The 20,520-nt window shown below is 50.7% G+C and overlaps 1 protein-coding gene across 1 annotated transcript in view; it reads left to right on the forward strand.

The window, feature by feature from the left end:
• Positions 1-12,458: 12,458 nt before the first annotated feature.
• The window catches only part of LRSAM1 (leucine rich repeat and sterile alpha motif containing 1), a 43,357-nt gene continuing 35,295 nt past the window's right edge, over positions 12,459-20,520 (forward strand). The window contains exons 1-3 of the mRNA XM_061571555.1: positions 12,459-12,758; positions 15,689-15,745; positions 18,174-18,218. Coding sequence (XP_061427539.1) covers positions 12,690-12,758; positions 15,689-15,745; positions 18,174-18,218 — 171 coding nt within the window. The 5' untranslated portion in view covers positions 12,459-12,689. The remainder of the gene's footprint in view (positions 12,759-15,688; positions 15,746-18,173; positions 18,219-20,520) is intronic.

Here is a 20,520-nt window from a genome sequence, read left to right on the forward strand (position 1 = left end):
TTAATTGAAACAGGTGAAACTCATTTGCAACATTTGTGTCCACGGCCGGCGGGTTTAGCCAATTCCAATTCAGATCACCCAATAAAACGATTTCACCTTTAGGGAGGCCCCCAAGAAGCTCTCTCAGTGCAGATGCAGCTTCAACATCATTGCCACTAAGCGGTCTATAGCAGCACACTATCAATATCTGTTGATTATTTGGGACAGTTATTCTGAGAGCCAGACCTTCAAAGCAACATTTTTTTTTAACAAGGAGTGAGCTGGTGAACATGCAATAGTATTACGACCATAGATGGCAATTCCACCTCCTTTAGACACTCGGTCAGGCAGAAAAAGGTTGCCGTTGTTAATCCTAATCTGAAAGTCATTTATGGCAGGAGTGAGAAATGTTTCTGTAAGGCAAAAAATGTCCGGGTCCAAATTTGCCACTTCTAGTTTTAGTTGACTTAATTTAATCACAAGCCCTCTGATGTTGACATGTCGAACACCAACACCTTTTCTGCCAGAAAAATCTACACAATTATATGAGTTATTTACATTTGGGCTAAAATGAATTTCAATATCTCCCAGAAATAAGAAAAGTAGAATTAATAGTTTGCACAGGTATTTTCTGTGAAAGGATGAAGAGCGGCGAACCTTGGACGAATAGCAGCAGCTCGCAGATGGTGACATTTTAAAGAGCAGAATGAAGTTTGGAAGAAATGCCGCTGAAGTAATGGGACAGAAATAGGGTTTAAAAGGATACAATGCTGGAGTGTAGAAGTGTCTATAAGCTAGATTTGAAGCTTTCGTGACTGCAAGGATTCATATTCTTAGGTTTTTTTCAGTAAAGTCACGTAGGTAAAAAATTAAAATTAATAAAAGTAAAATAAAATAAAAATCACGACGTTTCGATTGCAACACAAGCAATCATCATCAGGTATAAATGAAATAGCAACAAAACATTTTCTAACCAGAAAAACTATAGACATACATATAAGCAGACAGATATCACCAAGATACATAGAGAGAGAGTAACACAGGTACAGAGAGGGAGATCGTCTCTGTTGAGTGGCCTTAAATAGGCAGAGGGGGCGGGGGCAGAGAGGGGGTTAAATAAAAAAATTAACATGTCAATGAGTGCGGAAAACGCGTAACAAATTAACATGTCAATGAGCGCGGAAAACGCGTAGTAAAGAAAGCAAGTTTGAACATTAGGAGAGAGGGAGAAAGAACACACTAAATTAAATAACCTAGCAAAATATCGAAATGTTATGTAATACAACACAGAGAGTCGGTCAACACACAATTAACGCATAGCCTGGTCGAATACGTATTGCAAAGATTGCTAAGTTAGAATTTAAGTGGGCCCCTTCTGTGACCTTTTCCCCTAGATCCCCCTCTCGTGTATATCGTGGCCTACTGACGTCAGGACTGCCTTACTCTGCAGATCCCCTTTTCCGCCAGCAGCCAGCGCTATGCCACTACACATGCAACAACATTTGGCTACTTCTATAAATGTCCACGTGATGATAAGCCACTTCGTTCGAGCTGTCATTTGTGGCCAGGTCGCTTCTGAAAAACAAGCGAATAGCTCAGTGGGCCTTACCTGGTGAAATAAATTAAAATAATGTAGTTTAATTTGGCATATTTTTGTAATTTGCTTACCTTTTCAATACTTTGCACTCCCATCATGTTTTTGTACTGTTTGTTGTTATCATGTTTTGAACTGCCCCTACTGGACATCTGTGAAAAAGAGTTTTATAGCTGATCGAATTCCTGCAGTCTGAATAAAGATTCTGATTCTGTATGTACGTTGAACTTCTTTCGCACCGTACCATAACCAACCGTGCTCATCGGAAGTGCGAGGAAAGGACAACAAACTAAACACAACAAGCAGTTCTAACGAAATGAGTTTTCAATCGAGATGATTTAAAAGTGCACAGCTCCAGCGGCTTCCTAATATCGGAAGAAAGAACGTTCGAGACGGCCGCAGAAGCGCATCTGAAAGCCCCACGCGATGCAGTGGCCGTCTTTGTTTGATGGCAAGCCACACGCCGCTGCTGCAGCGGGGATGACCGGAGTTCAGCGAGATGGTTTATGCTCCTTGACGAGATCAACAAGGTAAAACAAACACAACTGATATCTCTTCTTGGGATCCGGGCGAGAGGGAAAGAGACTCGGATTCAAACTCAAAGATGAGGTTCATCTGAGCTTGTTTTGTGTGTTCGCCTCCCCTATCACCCCCCCCCCCCAAATATTGACAATCCGACCCCCCAACTACCCACCCACGACCACTGGATTACAGATCCACACAGCCATCTGCGCGCGCACAGATATAATCCCTTATAAACGTTGCGGGAGACATAATCTCGCCGCAACATCACTGCGGGCCATGGAATAAGAGACACTTTCATTATTATTATCAGCAGCTATTCTTTATCCACTGCTTGGTGAAAGCCTCCTCCGAGCCATAACCATCTCTCTACTTCTTCTGTCGTATGGATATGAGTTGAGTAGCGACTCCGAAACCATGTCGGGGTTGTGAATCCAGCTGCTGGCTTCCAGGCACCGTGTGACTCCCACTCGTGCCCTAGGAGAATGCTTGGAGTGGACACGACTTCACACAGAGACCCATAGACTCACATAGAGACCCATAGACTCACACATAGACCCATAGACTCACACAGGGACTCGTAGACTCACACATAGACCCATAGACTCACACAGAGACTCGTAGACTCACACAGAGACCCATAGACTCACACAGAGACCCATAGACTCACACAGAGACCCATAGACTCACACAGAGACTCGTAGACTCACACAGAGACCCATAGCTCTCACATAGACTCTCAGGCTCACACAAAAACCGATAGACTCACATAGAAACCCATGGACTCACACAGAGACCAATGGACTCACACAGAGACCCATAGACTCACACAGAGACCCATGGACTCACACAGAGACCCATAGACTCACACAGAGACCCATAGACTCACACATGGACTCGTAGACTCACACAGAGATCCATAGACTCACACAGAGACCCACAGACTCACACATGGACTCGTAGACTCACACAGAGTCCCATAGACTCACACAGAGACCCATAGACTCACACATGGACTCGTAGACTCACACAGAGATCCATAGACTCACACAGAGACCCATAGACTCACACAGAGACCCATAGACTCACACAGAGACTCGTAGACTCACACAGAGACCCATAGCTCTCACATAGACTCTCAGGCTCACACAAAAACCGATAGACTCACATAGGAACCCATGGACTCACACAGAGACCAATGGACTCACACAGAGTCCCATAGACTCACACAGAGACCCATGGTGGTCACCACCATTGGTTGTTATTCTGTTAAGGGGAAGTTACCCCGTGTGTTGGAGTTGAATAAGTCTACGTCTGTGACTCAGTTGAACCCATCACAAATGTATGGCCGTAGTCAGGCCAGTGTTGTCCTCCAGGTGGCCTAAATGAAGCAAAAACCAATTCATAAAATGCACGAGTGTTGTTTAATTCAATGATGTCGAACGAGTGTTAGAAATAAATAAATGAGATTTCTCATAAAGAGATATGACCTCTTGTACATTCCAATAATCACATCGTTTATAGACGCCAACGATGTTGGTGACACAATACTCAACTCACTCGTCCACAGCATCACCTAAAAATAAATAACCATCGTTTCTTCATACCACAACCACATGCTCGAAACGCACATGGACCTGTGAAGAAGGGCTATAGTCCGAAACGTCGCCGGCTACATATGTAGTTATTTTAAAGCAATGTTGCTGCTGATGATGAGTGTGGTCAAGGTTGTTTTTCGTTTCATAAAAATTCCTTCTGATCCGGAAAACCTCTCACTGTGGGGAGAGCAAATGATGCCATAAATGCAGTCACCACAGTCTCATCGGATACACAAAGTAATTACCATCGCGGACATTTGATCATAAAAAATAACTACAACTGTGAACATCGAAAGAGAGAACACGAACATGGCTTACCGAGGCAGCCAAGCGCACGGGTTCACATTCCATGCGACAGAGAAGTACTTTCGTTGGGAAATTGCTCGTGCGCAAAGGCGCACCTGAGAGTGTGTGGAGCGGATTCTAGTGAGATGCGAGGGGAGAGGCAGGAGGGCGCGTGGAGTGAGATGTGGAGTGAGATGTGGCGAGCGGTGGTGCAGCGGTTCGCGCTACCCTGCGCTACAAACCCGGCGACCCGAGTTCGATTCCCGGTCACGGCCAACGCCAGTGGCGATTATTTGAACCGGTCCTGGGCCTCCCCTAGGTAGGCTTAGCCTTAAATTAGTACCTGGTGTGGTGTGTAAACATCGCCACTGGGGAAACAAAGGGGGTCGGGCGTGGTGCTCACCCCCTACTCTCTCGTGTACCGTGCTGGCCTTCATAGGTGCTAGCTGACAGTACTTGCCTCTACAGTTTGTTAAGGCTATACGGGGGATCTTTGTCTTTCTAGAGGTATATGAGAGGGAAGAGGTAGACAGGGGCGAATTAAGTGTGATTTCAGGAGATTCTTGTCTAAATTGTCTAGTTCAAATCGGAGCAATCCTATTCTCTCTGAGATCAGGGCTCGGCCAGCCCTGAACAAAACCCGTTTAGAATTGGGAGAAGTGACAGCAGCAGATGTCAGTGTCAAAGCGACCGGCATTACCTTGGTGTCGCGGCATCTCTTCAGAAATGTGAGCGACTCGAGCATCTGAAGAGATGCCGCGATACTGGATGGTGGTGGGAGTCAGGCTTTAGATAGGCATCCATGTGGGTGGATTTCCTGTCAACGAGCCATCAGGTCTCTTCTCGATCAAAACATCCAGGAATGGTAGCTTGCCATCCTTTCTACTTCCATGGTGAATTTGATAGATGGGTGTATGGAATTGATGTGGTTGAGAAATTGGTTCAGTGCTGGCAGGCCATGTGGCCAGATGACGAACGTGTCATCTACGTATCTTTTCCACAAGGAAGGACATAGGGTGGATGTCTGGATGGCATCTGTCTCAAATTTCTCCATGAAAACATTCGCTACCACTGGCGATAAGGGAGAACCCATTGGGGTACCCTCATTTTGTTTGTAGAATGTACCATGCCAGGTGTAGTGCCTTATCAAAGTTGGTACATCTGGATTCAGTCCTTGTTGGACCAAGTCTTCAATGATTATGCGGCGACGGAAGCTCATTCATGCTAATTTCCCTTCCGAATCTCTCTCCCTAATCTCCCCCATTAACACAACTGACGTGCTTGGAAAGGAATTCCTTTGCAGCTCAGACCCCGCTTGCTTGCCCGTCGCCACATATATGACCTTGTTGTAACAGGTCTCTCGCTGGTTCAGCAGTTCCACTGCTGGATTATTTTTTCCGCCTGAGGACGCCCGCTTGTGTTGCGATTGAAACGTTGTGATATATTATTTTTTTTTGTTTTATTTTTCTACCTACGTGACTTTAACCGAAAGAACCAGAGTATGGATTCCTGCAGTCACGAAAGCTTCAAATCATCACGTAGATAGGTAAAAATAAAAACTCCGACGTTTCGATCGCAACACAAGCGATCGTCATCACGTGGAGAAAGGGGGTGAAGGACACTAAAGGCGAGCTGTTTAAAAGGTTTAAAATGGGCGTAGCCCAAGAGTCCCGGTATCAGAATGAAGTGGGTGGGGTACAAGCACCCTGGAGCCAGCAGAAGCAGAGATGGTTATGTAAATGTGAGATCGGAGAGCAAGAAACGGGTAGACGCATGAGCCGTGGAGAAATTAACAACTTGTGGTACGGCCAACGCAGGGGCGACACCGCAGCGACTGGAATTGCTTGTCCCTTCTTCAGTAAATTAAAATTAACATCAGAAGGTGACAAGGTGGAAACTTCACAGCCAGTTATGACTTTAATTGGTTGATGACGTTCTTCCAATGATTGCTGAGTTTGTACCCATCCTCTCGGTGGAAATTGTGTCTGTGTTTGCATATATGTGTAGTGGGTACAAATTGGAGACTTCTCTCTGGAGGCAACACGTGTATTTAACAATAAACGATACAGAACACGAAGGGGTTATGGCCCCTTCCACCCGCTACCCTAGGGAGGTACGTCCTCCTCACTGGCGTACCCTACACACTGGGGACTAGCCACTATAGAGTCCTCTGGCTATCGGGGTCTAGGGAGGCTACACTGACCCTACCCAGCCACGGTCCTTGGCTCCGGCTCCGAGGTCTTCAGAGTAGCTCTTCAATCTTCGAGTGGACGGCAACTGCCGGTCCCGTTTAGGGGTCCGGCTTTTATACCCAGTCCCGCCTCACTCCGCCCCGAGCCACTCCTCCCTTCTGGAACCTTCTAGAGGGGCTTGGAGTGTGACGTCATCCCCCAGCCCCCTCTTGGGGGTCTGGGGTCTGCACCTCTGGTCACGATCCTCTCTGGCCCGACTCATCTGAATCGGCCTCTCTTCCGCCCCCTGTTGGCACGGGGCCGTTACTACAGGCCACGAGTCGTGGCGATCGCACACAGTGCTCAACAATGCCGCTACATATGGATGGCTTCATGAACGAATCTTTTTGATGATAGCCAGTGGGCTTGCAAAGTGCCATCGTTTCAGAAAAATCTATTTCGTGTGAGCCAACCGCATTGATACAATGATCAGCCACGGCTGAAGTGTTTCAAAGTTGCCAGTTTAAGTCATAACTGGCTGTGATGTTTCCATCTACTCACTTCTCAATCTTTTTTAGTAATTTTGTATTACTTTAGTATAAATACATGTTAATTTCGAGTCATGTTGCTTTTTTCTGACTTTATGTGAATGAAAAGACACAAATTCGCCTGTTTTCTCAAATTCGCAAAAGCAAAGTTTGTGGGGAATAATAGCCATTTCCTGTACATTCGAGGCATAAGCAATTAGGAATTTACATTTACTCAGAGCATGTTTGTTTGCATGCTCACCACACATAAACACAAGTAATGTGCGTGGCTAATGCAGACTTGATCCCTTGCAAAATGTATCTATTTGGTGTTCGAACATCTTAATAACTCCTGTTTTAATTGCCAGAAAAGGGTAAACGCCTATTATAATTGTTCATATTTTGATACTGGCACAAAAAAAAGAATCCCATGATTAAATAGTTTAATAGACCAAAAAATATGCACACATACTCTTTGGTTCTTTCGGTAAAGTCACGTAGGTATAAAAGAAATTTTATTTATTTATTTTATTATTTACTTTATTTTACATTTATTTTATTTCTACGTGACTTTACCGAAAGAACCAAAGAGTATGGATTCCTGCAGTCACGAAAGATTCAAATCAATATGCACACACACACACACACGCTGCGAGTGAACCATCTTAGCAATCTACCCGCGTGCATCTTGACGCCGCTTCTAACACAAGAAGCCATCCGCGTTCCGGGGCCGCTCAAATTGCCCCCCGCACCCCCCACAACCCCCACCACCCACCAGCACACAACAACCCCCACCACCCCCACCCACCACCCCCACCACCCCCACCCACCACCCCCACCACCCCCACCCACCAGCACACAACAACCCCCACCACCCCCACCCACCAGCACACAACAACCCCCACCACCCCCACCACCCCCACCCACCAGCACACAACAACCCCCACCACCCCCACCCACCACCCCCACCCACCACCCCCACCACCCCCACCCACCACCCCCACCACCCCCACCCACCAGCACACAACAACCCCCACCACCCCCACCCACCACCCCCACCACCCCCACCCACCAGCACACAACAACCCCCACCACCCCCACCCACCACCCCCACCACCCCCACCCACCAGCACACAACAACCCCCACCACCCCCACCCACCACCCCCACCACCCCCACCCACCACCCCCACCACCCCCACCCACCAGCACACAACAACCCCCACCACCCCCACCACCCCCCACCCACCACCCCCACTACCCCCACCCACCACCCCCACCACCCCCACCCACCAGCACACAACAACCCCCACCACCCCCACCACCCACCAGCACACAACAACCCCCACCACCCCCACCACCCACCCCCACCACCCCCACCACCCCCACCCACCAGCACACAACAACCCCGACCACCCCCACCACCCACCAGCACACAACAACCCCCACCACCCCCACCACCCCCCACCCACCAGCACACAACAACCCCCACCACCCCCACCCACCACCCCCCACCACCCCCACTACCCCACCCACCACCCCCACCCACCAGCACACAACAACCCCCACCACCCCCACCCACCACCCCCACCACCCCCACCCACCAGCACACAACAACCCCCACCACCCCCACCCACCACCCCCACCACCCCCACCCACCAGCACACAACAACCCCCACCACCCCCACCCACCACCCCCACCACCCCCACCCACCAGCACACAACAACAACAACAACAACCGCCATTCGCCACTAAGTGGCGGTGACGTCACCACGATGCTTGTGCCAGGCCAAGTGCACCTTGAGGCCACGTGAAGTGTCGAAAGCCCGCTGGCAGGAGGTCACGGGGCAGACCCAGGTGCCACTGGTCGACTGACCGAGATGACCGAGATGACTGGCTGATGCACCACCTGTGCCCCCTACTGTGCCAACTTGCTGTGCTTTAGCCACCCGGCGCTCCGCTCGTTGTTGTGAGCGTCGCTCCTCCGCCCTCCGTTGTTGTTGGAGGGCGACTGCCTCCAACTGCCCAGTAGCGTCCTTCACGAGCCTCCTCCACTGAGGCCGATCTTGACACCGCTGGTACCAGTCATCGGCAAGTCCACTCAGCTCCACGTCCTCCTGTACCACATCACTCCATCTCTTCTCCAGCCCGTGCCGCGCCCGTCTAGCCCCCTCGATCCGGCCGAACAAAAGCTGTTTAGGCATGCGGTGGCTGGGCATGCGGGCTACATGACCCAGCCAACGCAGCCTTGCCTGCCGGAGGAGCTCACTGATGGGACTTTGCCCAGATCTTTCAAGGATTTGTGAGCTCCTCACACAATCCAGCCTGGTTAAACCCAGGATGGATCGTAGGCAGGCCAGCCTAAATGTTTCCAACCGGCGAAGATGCTCCACCAGGGGGGTCCACGTCTCGCAAGCGTAGAGAAGGGAGGGAATGACCGTGGCCGAGAAGACCTGAAGCTTCGTGCGGAGCGACAGACCAGGTAGCTTCCACACAGCGTTACGCAACCGATGAAAAGATATTGCCGCTCGACTGATTCGGAGTGAGACCTCTGCTGATAGACTGGAGCTGGTCATAAGCATACTGCCCAGGTATGGGAAACTCTCCACTCTCTCCACAACTGCCCCATCACCAATTGGGAGTTGTGGGGGTGGAGTGTCCGATGGTACAAAATACCCAGGCAGGTGCTTGGTTTTGGTGGGGCTGATGGTAAGGCCCCACCTCTTAGTGGCACGCTCCAGTCTCAGCAACAGCGCCTCCAACTCCTCTTCTGAATGAGCAGCTATTACCAAATCATCGGCATACATAACGTGGTTGACCAATAGGGAGCCATCCCTTGATCGCACCCGGGCGTCGATCAGCCTCCCATTATATCTGTACCAAATGGAAATTCCTCCGGTACAGCTATTGAAGGCTTCACGAACTACGCGGTCAAAATAGATGTTAAATAATGTGGGAGCCAGAGGACATCCCTGTCGCACCCCAAGGTGTACAGGGAAAGGCTCCGACTCCCGGCCACGTAGTTTTACCCGGGCCCGCTCACCATCATGAAGGTCCTTAATGATCGTGAGCAGAGGGTCAGGGACTCCGAAAGCACGAAGAACAACCCAGAGTCCAGTCCTACTGATGGTATCATAGGCCTTGACCAGGTCAATAAAGCAGAGATGTAGGTCTTTTTGGAATTCCCTACACCTCTGCTGTAGCAGACGGACAGAAAATATGGCATCTGTGCAGGACCGCCCTTTCCTGAAACCGCATTGGGGCTCCGCAAGCCCCTCCTCAGCGTGCCTAGCAAGGCGATGTTGAATAATCCTTGCCAGGACCTTACCCGGCACACTGAGGAGTGAGATGCCCCTGTAGTTGTTACAGTCTGTGCGGTCCCCCTTCTTAAAGAGGGGGACCACCAGGGCATCCTTCCAGTCCTGCGGAACCCGTCCAGTGGTCCAGACTGTTGTTATGATGTCATATAGGGCAGTCTGTGCACAAACGCCACCCTCCCTCAGCATTTCGCTTGGGAGATCATCTCTGCCCGGTGCCTTCCCTGGTCTCAGACTCCGGATCGCCCTCAGTACTTCCTCAACAGCTGGAACCTCAGCCAGCCACTCACAGGGGGTGACCTCTTCCAATATTTGAGGCACCGCAGCCTCAGCAGGGTTATCCCCACTTTGTGCCATGATGTTTTCCTGGCTGAGAGAATTTCCCTCCCCCAGGACCTCACAGAAATGCTCAGAAAATCTGCAAACCTGTTCCTGGGGGTCGGAGATTGGATCACCGTTTTTTCCTCTAATGATGGTAATAGGTGTGGCGCTGCAGGTTACTTTTTTGATGGAGTTAAATAGTGATTTGTGATCACGGGCCACTGAGGCAGACTCCATCTCCTCAGCAACCCGCGACCACCACCCATCCTTACAACGCCTTACGGCTCTCCGAACTTCCGAGCGAAGGCTGCGGTAAACCTCCTCATTCTCTGACGTGGGATGCTGTAGGCGATGAGAGTGGGCCTGTCGCTTTTTCTCAATTAACCTGAACACCTCCTCTGTCAGCCAGGGTTTCTGGGGAGGTCTGGACCGCGTACCCAAAGCAGGCATAGCAGCTGCATGAGTCACAGTCTTAAACCTCGCCCATTTACCCTCGACATCAGGTGGAGTGGGGGACGATGCCAACCCCAGCTGCAAGCGATGATGAAATTCTCGCTTGCAACTTTCATCAGCTAACTGAGACCAGGCCACTTTTGGTTGGAATGGGATCCTGGGTGTACACCCACCACCGGAGTGGAAGAAAGGCAGGCGCATCTTACAGATGACTAGTCGATGGTCAGAGGACAGATCAGCTCCACGGTAGGTCCTGGTGTCAAGGACATGGGTTCGCATCCGCTGGTCCGTCACTATGTAGTCCAGCAGATGTTCTTGCTTGGACCCGGCATGTATCCATGATGTTGTGTGGATGCGCCGATGCCGGAAGAGCGTGTTGGTAATTACAAGCCCATGGGCTGCACAAAAATCTAGCAGCCTCCTACCGTTATTATTGAGCTGATCTGGCCCATGCCTTCCAATCACTCCAGACCAGGTGTCAGCATCATGACCAACTCGGGCATTGAAGTCACCCAACAAGATGACTCTGTCCCGAGTGGCCACTTTAGCCAGCACCTGTGACAGGAGGTCATAAAAAGCGTCTGACTCATCGGCTTTGCTTGCATCCCTCCACGGATGTTCGTCTTCGGTGGGGGCATAAGTAACCACGACCACCACTCCTCGCCTCTGGTTGATGGGAAGGCGAGCCCAAAGTATCCTGGGGCTTACAGCTTCCCACACCTCACCGCCACGCTCCCACGCCCCCTTCATTCTTTTGTTCAGAAGAAGAGCCACACCCTGTTGTTTGGCAGTCTCCTGCCCCGAGTAGAGGACTGTCCACCCCTCATGGTGGCAGGAGCCAGAACCGGTCCACCGGACCTCCTGAATGCCACAGAGATCCAGGCGGTACCGGTCCAGCTCCCGACAGAGGAGTGGCAGCCTCTCCTCCGCAGTGAGCGTTCGAACATTCCACGTGGCCATCCGCAATGGTTTTTTGTTGTTTCTGGAGGAGCCCCGAGGGTGAAAATTCAATCTCCTGGCTCCGCCAAATGGGGTTTGGCCAGGAGACGTCATAAAAGCCTGACCCCCCGGGGCCTCCGGCACAAGCTTATTTGTTACAGGTTTATGTTTAATTCGTGGTTTAGTGGTAATGAATTGAAGGTGGATGGGTTACCAGCCCCTCACACCCGTCCAGAGCCCCCGTTTAGCCACTGTGGTGGTCACAGACGCCATGAGGGGAGAGGCCAATGGGCATTGGCCCTCCCCCCACAGCAATGTCCACGACAGTGTTGCCCGTCCGGCACCGCGAGGAGGTAGGAGGTTGTTTTGCCGGACTAGCACACAACAACCCCCACCACCCCCACCCACCACCCTCACCACCCCCACCCACCACCCCCACCACCCCCACCCACCAGCACACAACAACCCCCACCACCCCCACCCACCACCCCCACTACCCCCACCCACCACCCCCACCACCCCCACCCACCAGCACACAACAACCCCCACCACCCCCACCACCCACCAGCACACAACAACCCCCACCACCCCCACCCACCAGCACACAACAACCCCGACCACCCCCACCACCCACCAGCACACAACAACCCCCACCCCCCGCACCTCCCACCACCCCCACCCCTACCACCACAACAACCCCGAGGCGTCAATCGTTCTAAGTGAGCAGTTTGCTTGTCCTGTCACCCGCCCGCTCGGCAACGCGAAGGAGGCATCTAGCCGCCCTCAGCCTTGTGGGTTAACTTCTCCACCAGCTCTGGCCCAGTCCGTCCGCCACCACCGCCGCTGCCGCCGCTGCTGCCGCTGCCGCCTGAGGGTGAAGGAGTGAAGGGAGCCGCAGCCTTGGAGGGTGCAGCGAGGAGGAAGGGGAGGAGAGGGGAGGGGGGAGGGGAGCTGCGAGGCGACGGCGGCGACGTGGTCAGCGCCATGCCGCTGTTTGGGCGCAAGAAGCCGAGCAGAGACGCAGACCGCCGCCTCCAGCTGCAGCTGTGTCTGGTGAGCAACACAGACAAAGATCCCCCGTGCAGCCTTGACAGGCTGTAGGGGCAAGTGCTGTTAGCGAGCACCTATTATTGCAGGCACGGCACACGAGGGGGTGGGTGGCCAACACCACGCCCGGACGCCTTTGTCTCCCTAGTAGCGATGTGTACACATCGCACCAGGTACTCATTTTAGGCTGAGTCGACCTAGGGAAGGCCCAGGACCGGTTTAGATAATCGTCACCGGTGTTGTCCGTGAGCGGGAATCGAACCCGGGTCGCCAGGTTCGTAGAGCAGCGTAGCGCTAACCACTTGACCACCGCTCCCCACTGGTGAGGAACCCGCACACACTCCCAGACCCTCACCCACACTCAGAACTACACACACTCATTCACACCCACACACTCACTCACACACACTCACCCACCCTCACACTCACACACACACACTCCCAGACCCTCACCCACACTCACACACACCCTCACACCCACACACACTCACTCACACTCACTCACCCACACTCACACCCACACACTCCCAGACCCTCCCCCACACTCACACACACCCTCACACCCACACACACTCATTCACACCCACACACTCACTCACACACACTCACCCACCCTCACACTCACACCCACACACTCCCAGACCCTCACCCACACTCACACACAACCCTCACACCCACACACACTCATTCACACCCACACACTCACTTACACACACTCACCCACACTCACACTCACACCCACACACTCCCAGACCCTCACCCACACTCACACACACCCTCACACCCACACACACTCATTCACACCCACACACTCACTCACACACACTCACCCACCCTCACACTCACACCCACACACTCCCAGACCCTCACCCACACTCACACACACCCTCACACCCACACATTCACACCCACACACTCACTTACACACACTCACCCACACTCACACTCACACCCACACACTCCCAGACCCTCACCCACACTCACACACAACCCTCACACCCACACACACTCATTCACACCCACACACTCACTTACACACACTCACCCACACTCACACTCACACCCACACACTCCCAGACCCTCACCCACACTCACACACACCCTCACACCCACACACACTCATTCACACCCACACACTCACTCACACACACTCACCCACCCTCACACTCACACCCACACACTCCCAGACCCTCACCCACACTCACACACACCCTCACACCCACACATTCACACCCACACACTCACTTACACACACTCACCCACACTCACACCCACACACTCCCAGACCCTCACCCACACTCACACACACCCTCACACCCACACACTCACCCACACACTCACCCACACACACCCGGACCCTCACACACACCCTCACCCACACACTCACCCTTCACCCACACACTCACTCACACACTCACACCCACACTCACACACCCTCACCCACACACTCACCCACACCCTCACCCACACACTCACCCTTCACCCACACACTCACCCACACACTCACCCACACACTCACACACACCCTTCACCCTTACCCACACCCTCACCCACACTTTCACCCCTCACACACACCCTCACTCACACACACCCTCACACAACAACAACAACCGCCATTCGCCACTAAATGGCGGTGACGTCACCACGACGCTTGTGCCAGGCCATGTGCACCTTGAGGCTATCACGTGAAGTGTCGAACGCCCGCTGGCAGGAGGTCACGGGGCAGACCCAGCAGGTGCCACGGGTCGACTGACCGAGATGACCGAGATGACTGGCTGATGCACCACCTGTGCCCCCTACTGTGCCAACTTGCTGTGCTTTAGCCACCCGGCGCTCCGCTCGTTGTTGTGAGCGTCGCTCCTCCGCCCTCCGTTGTTGTTGGAGGGCGACTGCCTCCAACTGCCCAGTAACGTCAAGGTGGACCTAGCCTGCCACTGCCCAGTAGCGTCCTTCACGAGCCTCCTCCACAGAGGCCGATCTTGACACCGCTGGTACCAGTCATCGGCAAGTCCACTCAGCTCCACGTCCTCCTGTACCACATCACTCCATCTCCTCTCCAGCCCGTGCCGCGCCCGTCCAGCCCCCTCGATCCGGCCGAACAAAAGCTGTTGAGGCATGCGGTGGCTGGGCATGCGGGCTACATGACCCAGCCAACGCAGCCTTGCCTGCCGGAGGAGCTCACCGATGGGACTTTGCCCAGATCTTTCAAGGATGTGAGCTCCTCACACAATCCAGCCTGGTTAAACCCAGGATGGATCGTAGGCAGGCCAGCCTAAATGTTTCTAACCGGCGAAGATGCTCCATTAGGGGGGTCCAATGTTTCGCAAGCGTAGAGAAGGGAGGGAATTACTGTGGCCCAGAAGACCCGAAGCTTCGTGCGGAGCGACAGACCAGGTAGCTTCCACACAGCGTTACGCAACCGATGAAAATATATTGCCGCTCGACTGATTCGGAGTGAGACCTCTGCTGTTTAACTGGAGCCGGTCATCAGCACACTGCCCAGATATGGGGAGCCACCACCACACGCGGCTCCAGTGCCACAGGTTGACTACCACCCCCTGCTCTGTTCATGTCACAGCCACGGTTCACTTGCCACAAAATGGTACTTGTTTATCGACACTGAAGGGATGATGATTATGGGTTTGGTCTGTCCGTCATCGGGATCTGAACTCACATATTTTTACAGCCAGGCTCTCTTAAGCACATTCCCACTCATCGTTATAACAGACAATTAAATCTGTTATCAGAGGGTTTTTTTTACTAAACCAATTGTTTGGTGATAACTGCATTGGCAGCGGTGCGCAAATAACTAAAATACAACTCAACACGTTCGTCACAAACACTCATGAAAGGCATTTTAAGACGATATATTTACACATCCATATCTACACATCGGTGTTGCTGAATCTGGTTTGTGGTGGTCTGTGTCTGGCCAGGCAAAGGAGGCTGGGGCGGATGACGTGTTGGACGCGTCACAGTGCGACCTCACAGAGGTGAGGACTCTCGCTGCTTGCTGAGGCCGTGGTTATAGGCGGCTACATCTGTGGCAGTGCTGTGTGTGTGGTGTCTAAACAACGAGTTGCAGCGTTTGCTCGTTATTCAAGAGGGATACGCTCCAGAGATGCTCGTGAATAGCAAATTTTGTGGATAATGACATTGGCCTATGAAAACCAATCTTTCTATACTCGTTGTTTTATTTTGGTAAAGTCACGGAGGTATAAAATTAAAAAAATCACGACGTTTCGGGCGCAACACAAGCATCCTTAAATAAATAATCCATTAAATACATGGAAATATCCTAATAACACAAAACAATACAAATTGGTTGTAATAAACAAAGTAAATAACAATAAATATGAAAGTATAAATAATAATAGTTTATAAATCAACTTGCCTTAAATTATGTGGATGCTGCACAGTAGCGTCATTATCACTTTCTTGCATCGCATTCTCTCCCGTAATTGTATCTCGCACACATTTATCCCATCACTTTCTCGATGCAGCGTCTAGAGTTTCAGATGCGATTCGTGGATACTCCAAAATCGTGGAGAGCAACTTGGTGAATAACGAGGGAATGCTGGATTTGTTTTTGGGCATTTTTCTTGAATTAACCTTTTAAGTGACAGATATATGCAACTTTAGGAGCTGGAGAGGGCTTTGTTTTAATGTTTGAAGTTGGTCAACATGATACATTGTTATCAAAACATATTTTTATTCTTTGAAGGTCTCAGGTTAAATAGCCCATGGGCTTTGTCTGCTGAGTTACTCGAATTAATTCTGGTTCCAGTGAGGCCACATGTGTCAATATTTTTCTCGTTATATAAATGACAGTGATCCCTTATATCCTTTATCAGACAGTTGGGACGACAAGTGCTGTGAGTAAACACTGTTTAACGCCTGCACAGGTGTACGATGGCGTGCAGCAGCTGCGCATCTCTGATAATTAAAACACCCCACCAGGTACACCGATAAAGCTTAGGAGAGACTCAGAACTTGTCCATACGTCGCTTGTCTCTGAAGTTAGCCATGGCCAGGGACATTGGTCACGGGGTTCGTAGCACATCGTGCTGTTCGCTGTGCAACCGCTTCCTGTTGTGCGCGCACGTACACACACCTCTTCCAAAAAGACCCACTCACACATTTGTTGGCTTGAATAGAGAGGTGAGTTTATATTCCAGTCATGCAGTGTTGGTTTCCCCTCCAACGCTTTTAACACTATACAGCGACACACTGGACTTTATCTGTGAAATGTCAGAGTCCCATCACCCCAACACGTTCACCATCTCTCTCTCACTGCCATGAATCCAGTGTGTAGGGAATGCATTACCGTGGTCAGATTACCACAAGAACATGCCAGTAGTTAGGTATGAATGTACACTTTTCAGTTACTTAGCATAATTACATACATTTAGAAAAATATTTATAACAAAGAAAATGCAGGAAATGATGTCAGTTGCGTGGGTTAATGTGAGCACACCCGGAGCCTTTGCACACAGATCACAACACGTGGCCTCCAGGCAGAGCAGAATGCCCCTGTTGCCCATGTTTAATCATTTTGAATAAAGTAATAAAAACATAAACTAATTAAATTTCGCTACTTTGGGAAATACCAGATACAGAATTGTATTATGTTACGTATAAAATATTGAGTAACCATCAATTACAGAGGTTACTTTCCAGGTCACCATGGAAGCACGCTGGATACCCCAGTGCGGTTTCTTTGCACGGAAGCACACGGAGCTAATCACAAGTCCCCCGGTGATTCGGTGAATTGTAGCGATTCAGGGTTTCAATTCAAATCTTTCTGGCCATGCCCTTAAACTTTATCATTATGATCTGTCTGGAATATTAATGGAATGCAGAGTTCACTTAAAACTGATATAAATTTGATATGTGTAAAATAGATTTTCACGCATATTATGTAATACATATATCATAAGTCTAAGAATCAATTCTAATTGAGGAGCCATTACATTACATGCCTCCAGACACACTTGCACGTCGTCACGTAACTCTGTCTGAGTGAGATAGAAGATGCTTTTTTAAAATAATGTCATGTAAGCCTGCTTCCGGATATGCTGCATTCCGTTATTGGAGAGACTTGCATAATGTGCCCGTATGGATGAAGCGGGAGTTAATATTTATTTGGTACTCAATGTGGTTTGAGTTGCCAACTCACAGAAGATTGTGCTTTAACACATCAGCATCATCATTATTATCCTTCCAGCATTAATTAAAAGAGTACCACATTGTGGAGAGTCAACGGTGGTTGTTCTATCCAGACACTGGCCCTGGCCTTAGGAATGTGGAATTACCATCACAGCTCCAGGTTAATGAGCACCGCTATCGCTCCTTGAGCGGCGAGCGGGAGTTGTGTGCATGTCAGATGTCAATGTTACTCATGTACTGCACTTGTTTCAGATCCCTTCCGCGGTGTATTCGACATGCAGGGTTCTGCAGAAGAAGGTAAGAAATGGCTCCTCCTGAGGTGGCTGGATGCCATGGGGCCATGGGCGACCAGGGCACGGTACTGGGCCAACGCCACTGAGTGAGGACGTTGCAATGAAGCCCATCCAATCTCTTAACAAACCCTCATGATCTCGAGTGGAGATGTTCGAATCGACCCCATCCACCCTGTAACGCACCAGGAGGGGTCAATGACGTCAGAGATGCTGAGGTGTTGAGGTTGTGAGGAGAGGGGGTGATGATGTCACGAGATACGGAGGGAGCGAATGTGAGTGATGACGTCACGAGAGCTGGGGTAGTTTGGGGGAACAGAGGGGTGATGACGTCACGTGACACTGCGGAGGTGAGGGAGAGGTGTGATGACGTCACACGGGATTGGGGTGAGGCAGAGGTCGCAATCGGGTACCCGTACCCGTTACCCTACCCGATACCCGACTACCCGTACCCATCCGGGTACAGGTACGGGTACCCGTTTGCGACCCTGGTGCGGCCGGGTACGGGTACGGGTAGGCCGTGAGTCACTGGTGAGTAACCGTTTGTCACTCATTTCCCAACGTCTTGTCTCTTCTCACAATTCAAGTTCCTAGAATCAACCCACCCGCGCCTGCAACATGGCTTCATCCCAGAGGTCGCAATCGGGTACCCGTACCCTACCCGATACCCGGCTGGATACGGGTAGCCGGGTATCGGGTAGGGTACGGGTACCCGTTTGCGACCTTGGTGCGACCGGGTACGGGTAAGGAATCATAACCCGTTTGCGACCTCTGGGGTGAGGTGGAGGAAAGGGGGTAATGACATCATGAGACCTGGGGTGGTGAGGTGGGGGACGGGTGTGATGACGTTGAGAGACGGTGGGGGGAGTGGTGTGATGACGTCATGTTCTTTCTTAAAGAAAGGTAGTGCATCCATTCAGCTCAATTGCAGGCGCAGTGGGTAGAGCTTGCAGCCTCGGTGTGTTTCCCGAAGTTTTTGTTTCATCGTACTTACTGTACATGTCGTGTTCATGTGTCTGTTTCTCTCACACTCTTTCCCAGTGTTGGCTGCAAAGAATTGGATAGTTTGTTCTTGTTATTGTATTGTTATTGAGATACAATTGTGCGATAATTGTAACTTCTTTTTAGCATATATAAAATCTATATTTTAGTATGAAATCATCAGTTTATGAAATCATCAGACTCTGTACATATTCGCCATCGGTGGGTTCCTGCTAGTACAAATGCAAACACGTGTATGTTGAACTTCTTTCACACCGTACGTAGACAACCGTGCTAATTGGAAGTGTGGGGAAAGGACAACAAACTGAACACAAAAAGCAGCTCTAAATAAATGAGTTTCAATGTATTAATTTAAAATAATACATTTGACACGCATTATTTGATGCTTTTATTGTGATAGCAAAAATCCATTTTAATCTTTAAAAAAACGAAATTATTAACAATTTTTACTTTACCAGATAAGGCCCACTGAGCGATATAGCTCTTTCAGAAGAGATCTGGCCACAAATGATAGCTCAACGAAGTGGCTTATTACGTGGAAATTTATAGCAGCCAAAAATTATAAATCTATGTTTCTAAATGTGGAGGGAAAAACTGGAGGACCTGGAGAAAAATCCACATGACCACAGGGAGAACATGCAAGCTCCAAAGATCAAGGCGTCAGGGTCGGGATCGAACTCACGTTCTCCAGTATACCGGGCGAGGCAGTTAACATCTCGCAACAGCGGCGCCCTGCCACTGAGAGAGTTTGAATCAAGAAGAGGGATCGTGTGCTCAAGGACTGTGAGGCTCCTCTAGCTCAGGCTGATGATGGGCATGGTGTGGGCATTGCCTGTTTATGTATTTATCGTGAGACCAGCGAGTCTGCTGAATGTGCAGCATTCTCAATAAATAACTAAGTGTCATGCAAGAGCTTTGAGTGACGAGCATTTTCCAATCCCAGCGGTGGCCATTACAGCACTTGGTGCTGAACCGCCAGGGACCCTGAGTCCAGCCCCTGGGCTGGTGTATCACAGCCTCCTACACATGCTGCCGTTGGACAGATGCCTCCCAAGCACTCCGACCCACTAGGAGGATCGGCTTATTCTGGCCCAAACAGAGGCGAGACTGAACAAGGCAGTCGATAGGACTGCAAGGTTCCTTCCGGAGCACAGCTGAGTGCAAAGTAGCTTTTGTCTCTTCAATTATTGAGATGCCCTCGCGTATGACGAGCAGTGGAGGTGCTGTCATTTGGGTGACCTGGGTTCTCTTTCTGGCCATGCACTTAAACTTAAACATCGTTCGTGGCAAATGGTATCCAAATCCAT

This window comes from Lethenteron reissneri, chromosome 48 (genome assembly GCF_015708825.2).
Source record: "Lethenteron reissneri isolate LAM-NWPU_2019-01 chromosome 48, ASM1570882v1, whole genome shotgun sequence".
Taxonomy (NCBI): domain Eukaryota; kingdom Metazoa; phylum Chordata; class Hyperoartia; order Petromyzontiformes; family Petromyzontidae; genus Lethenteron; species Lethenteron reissneri.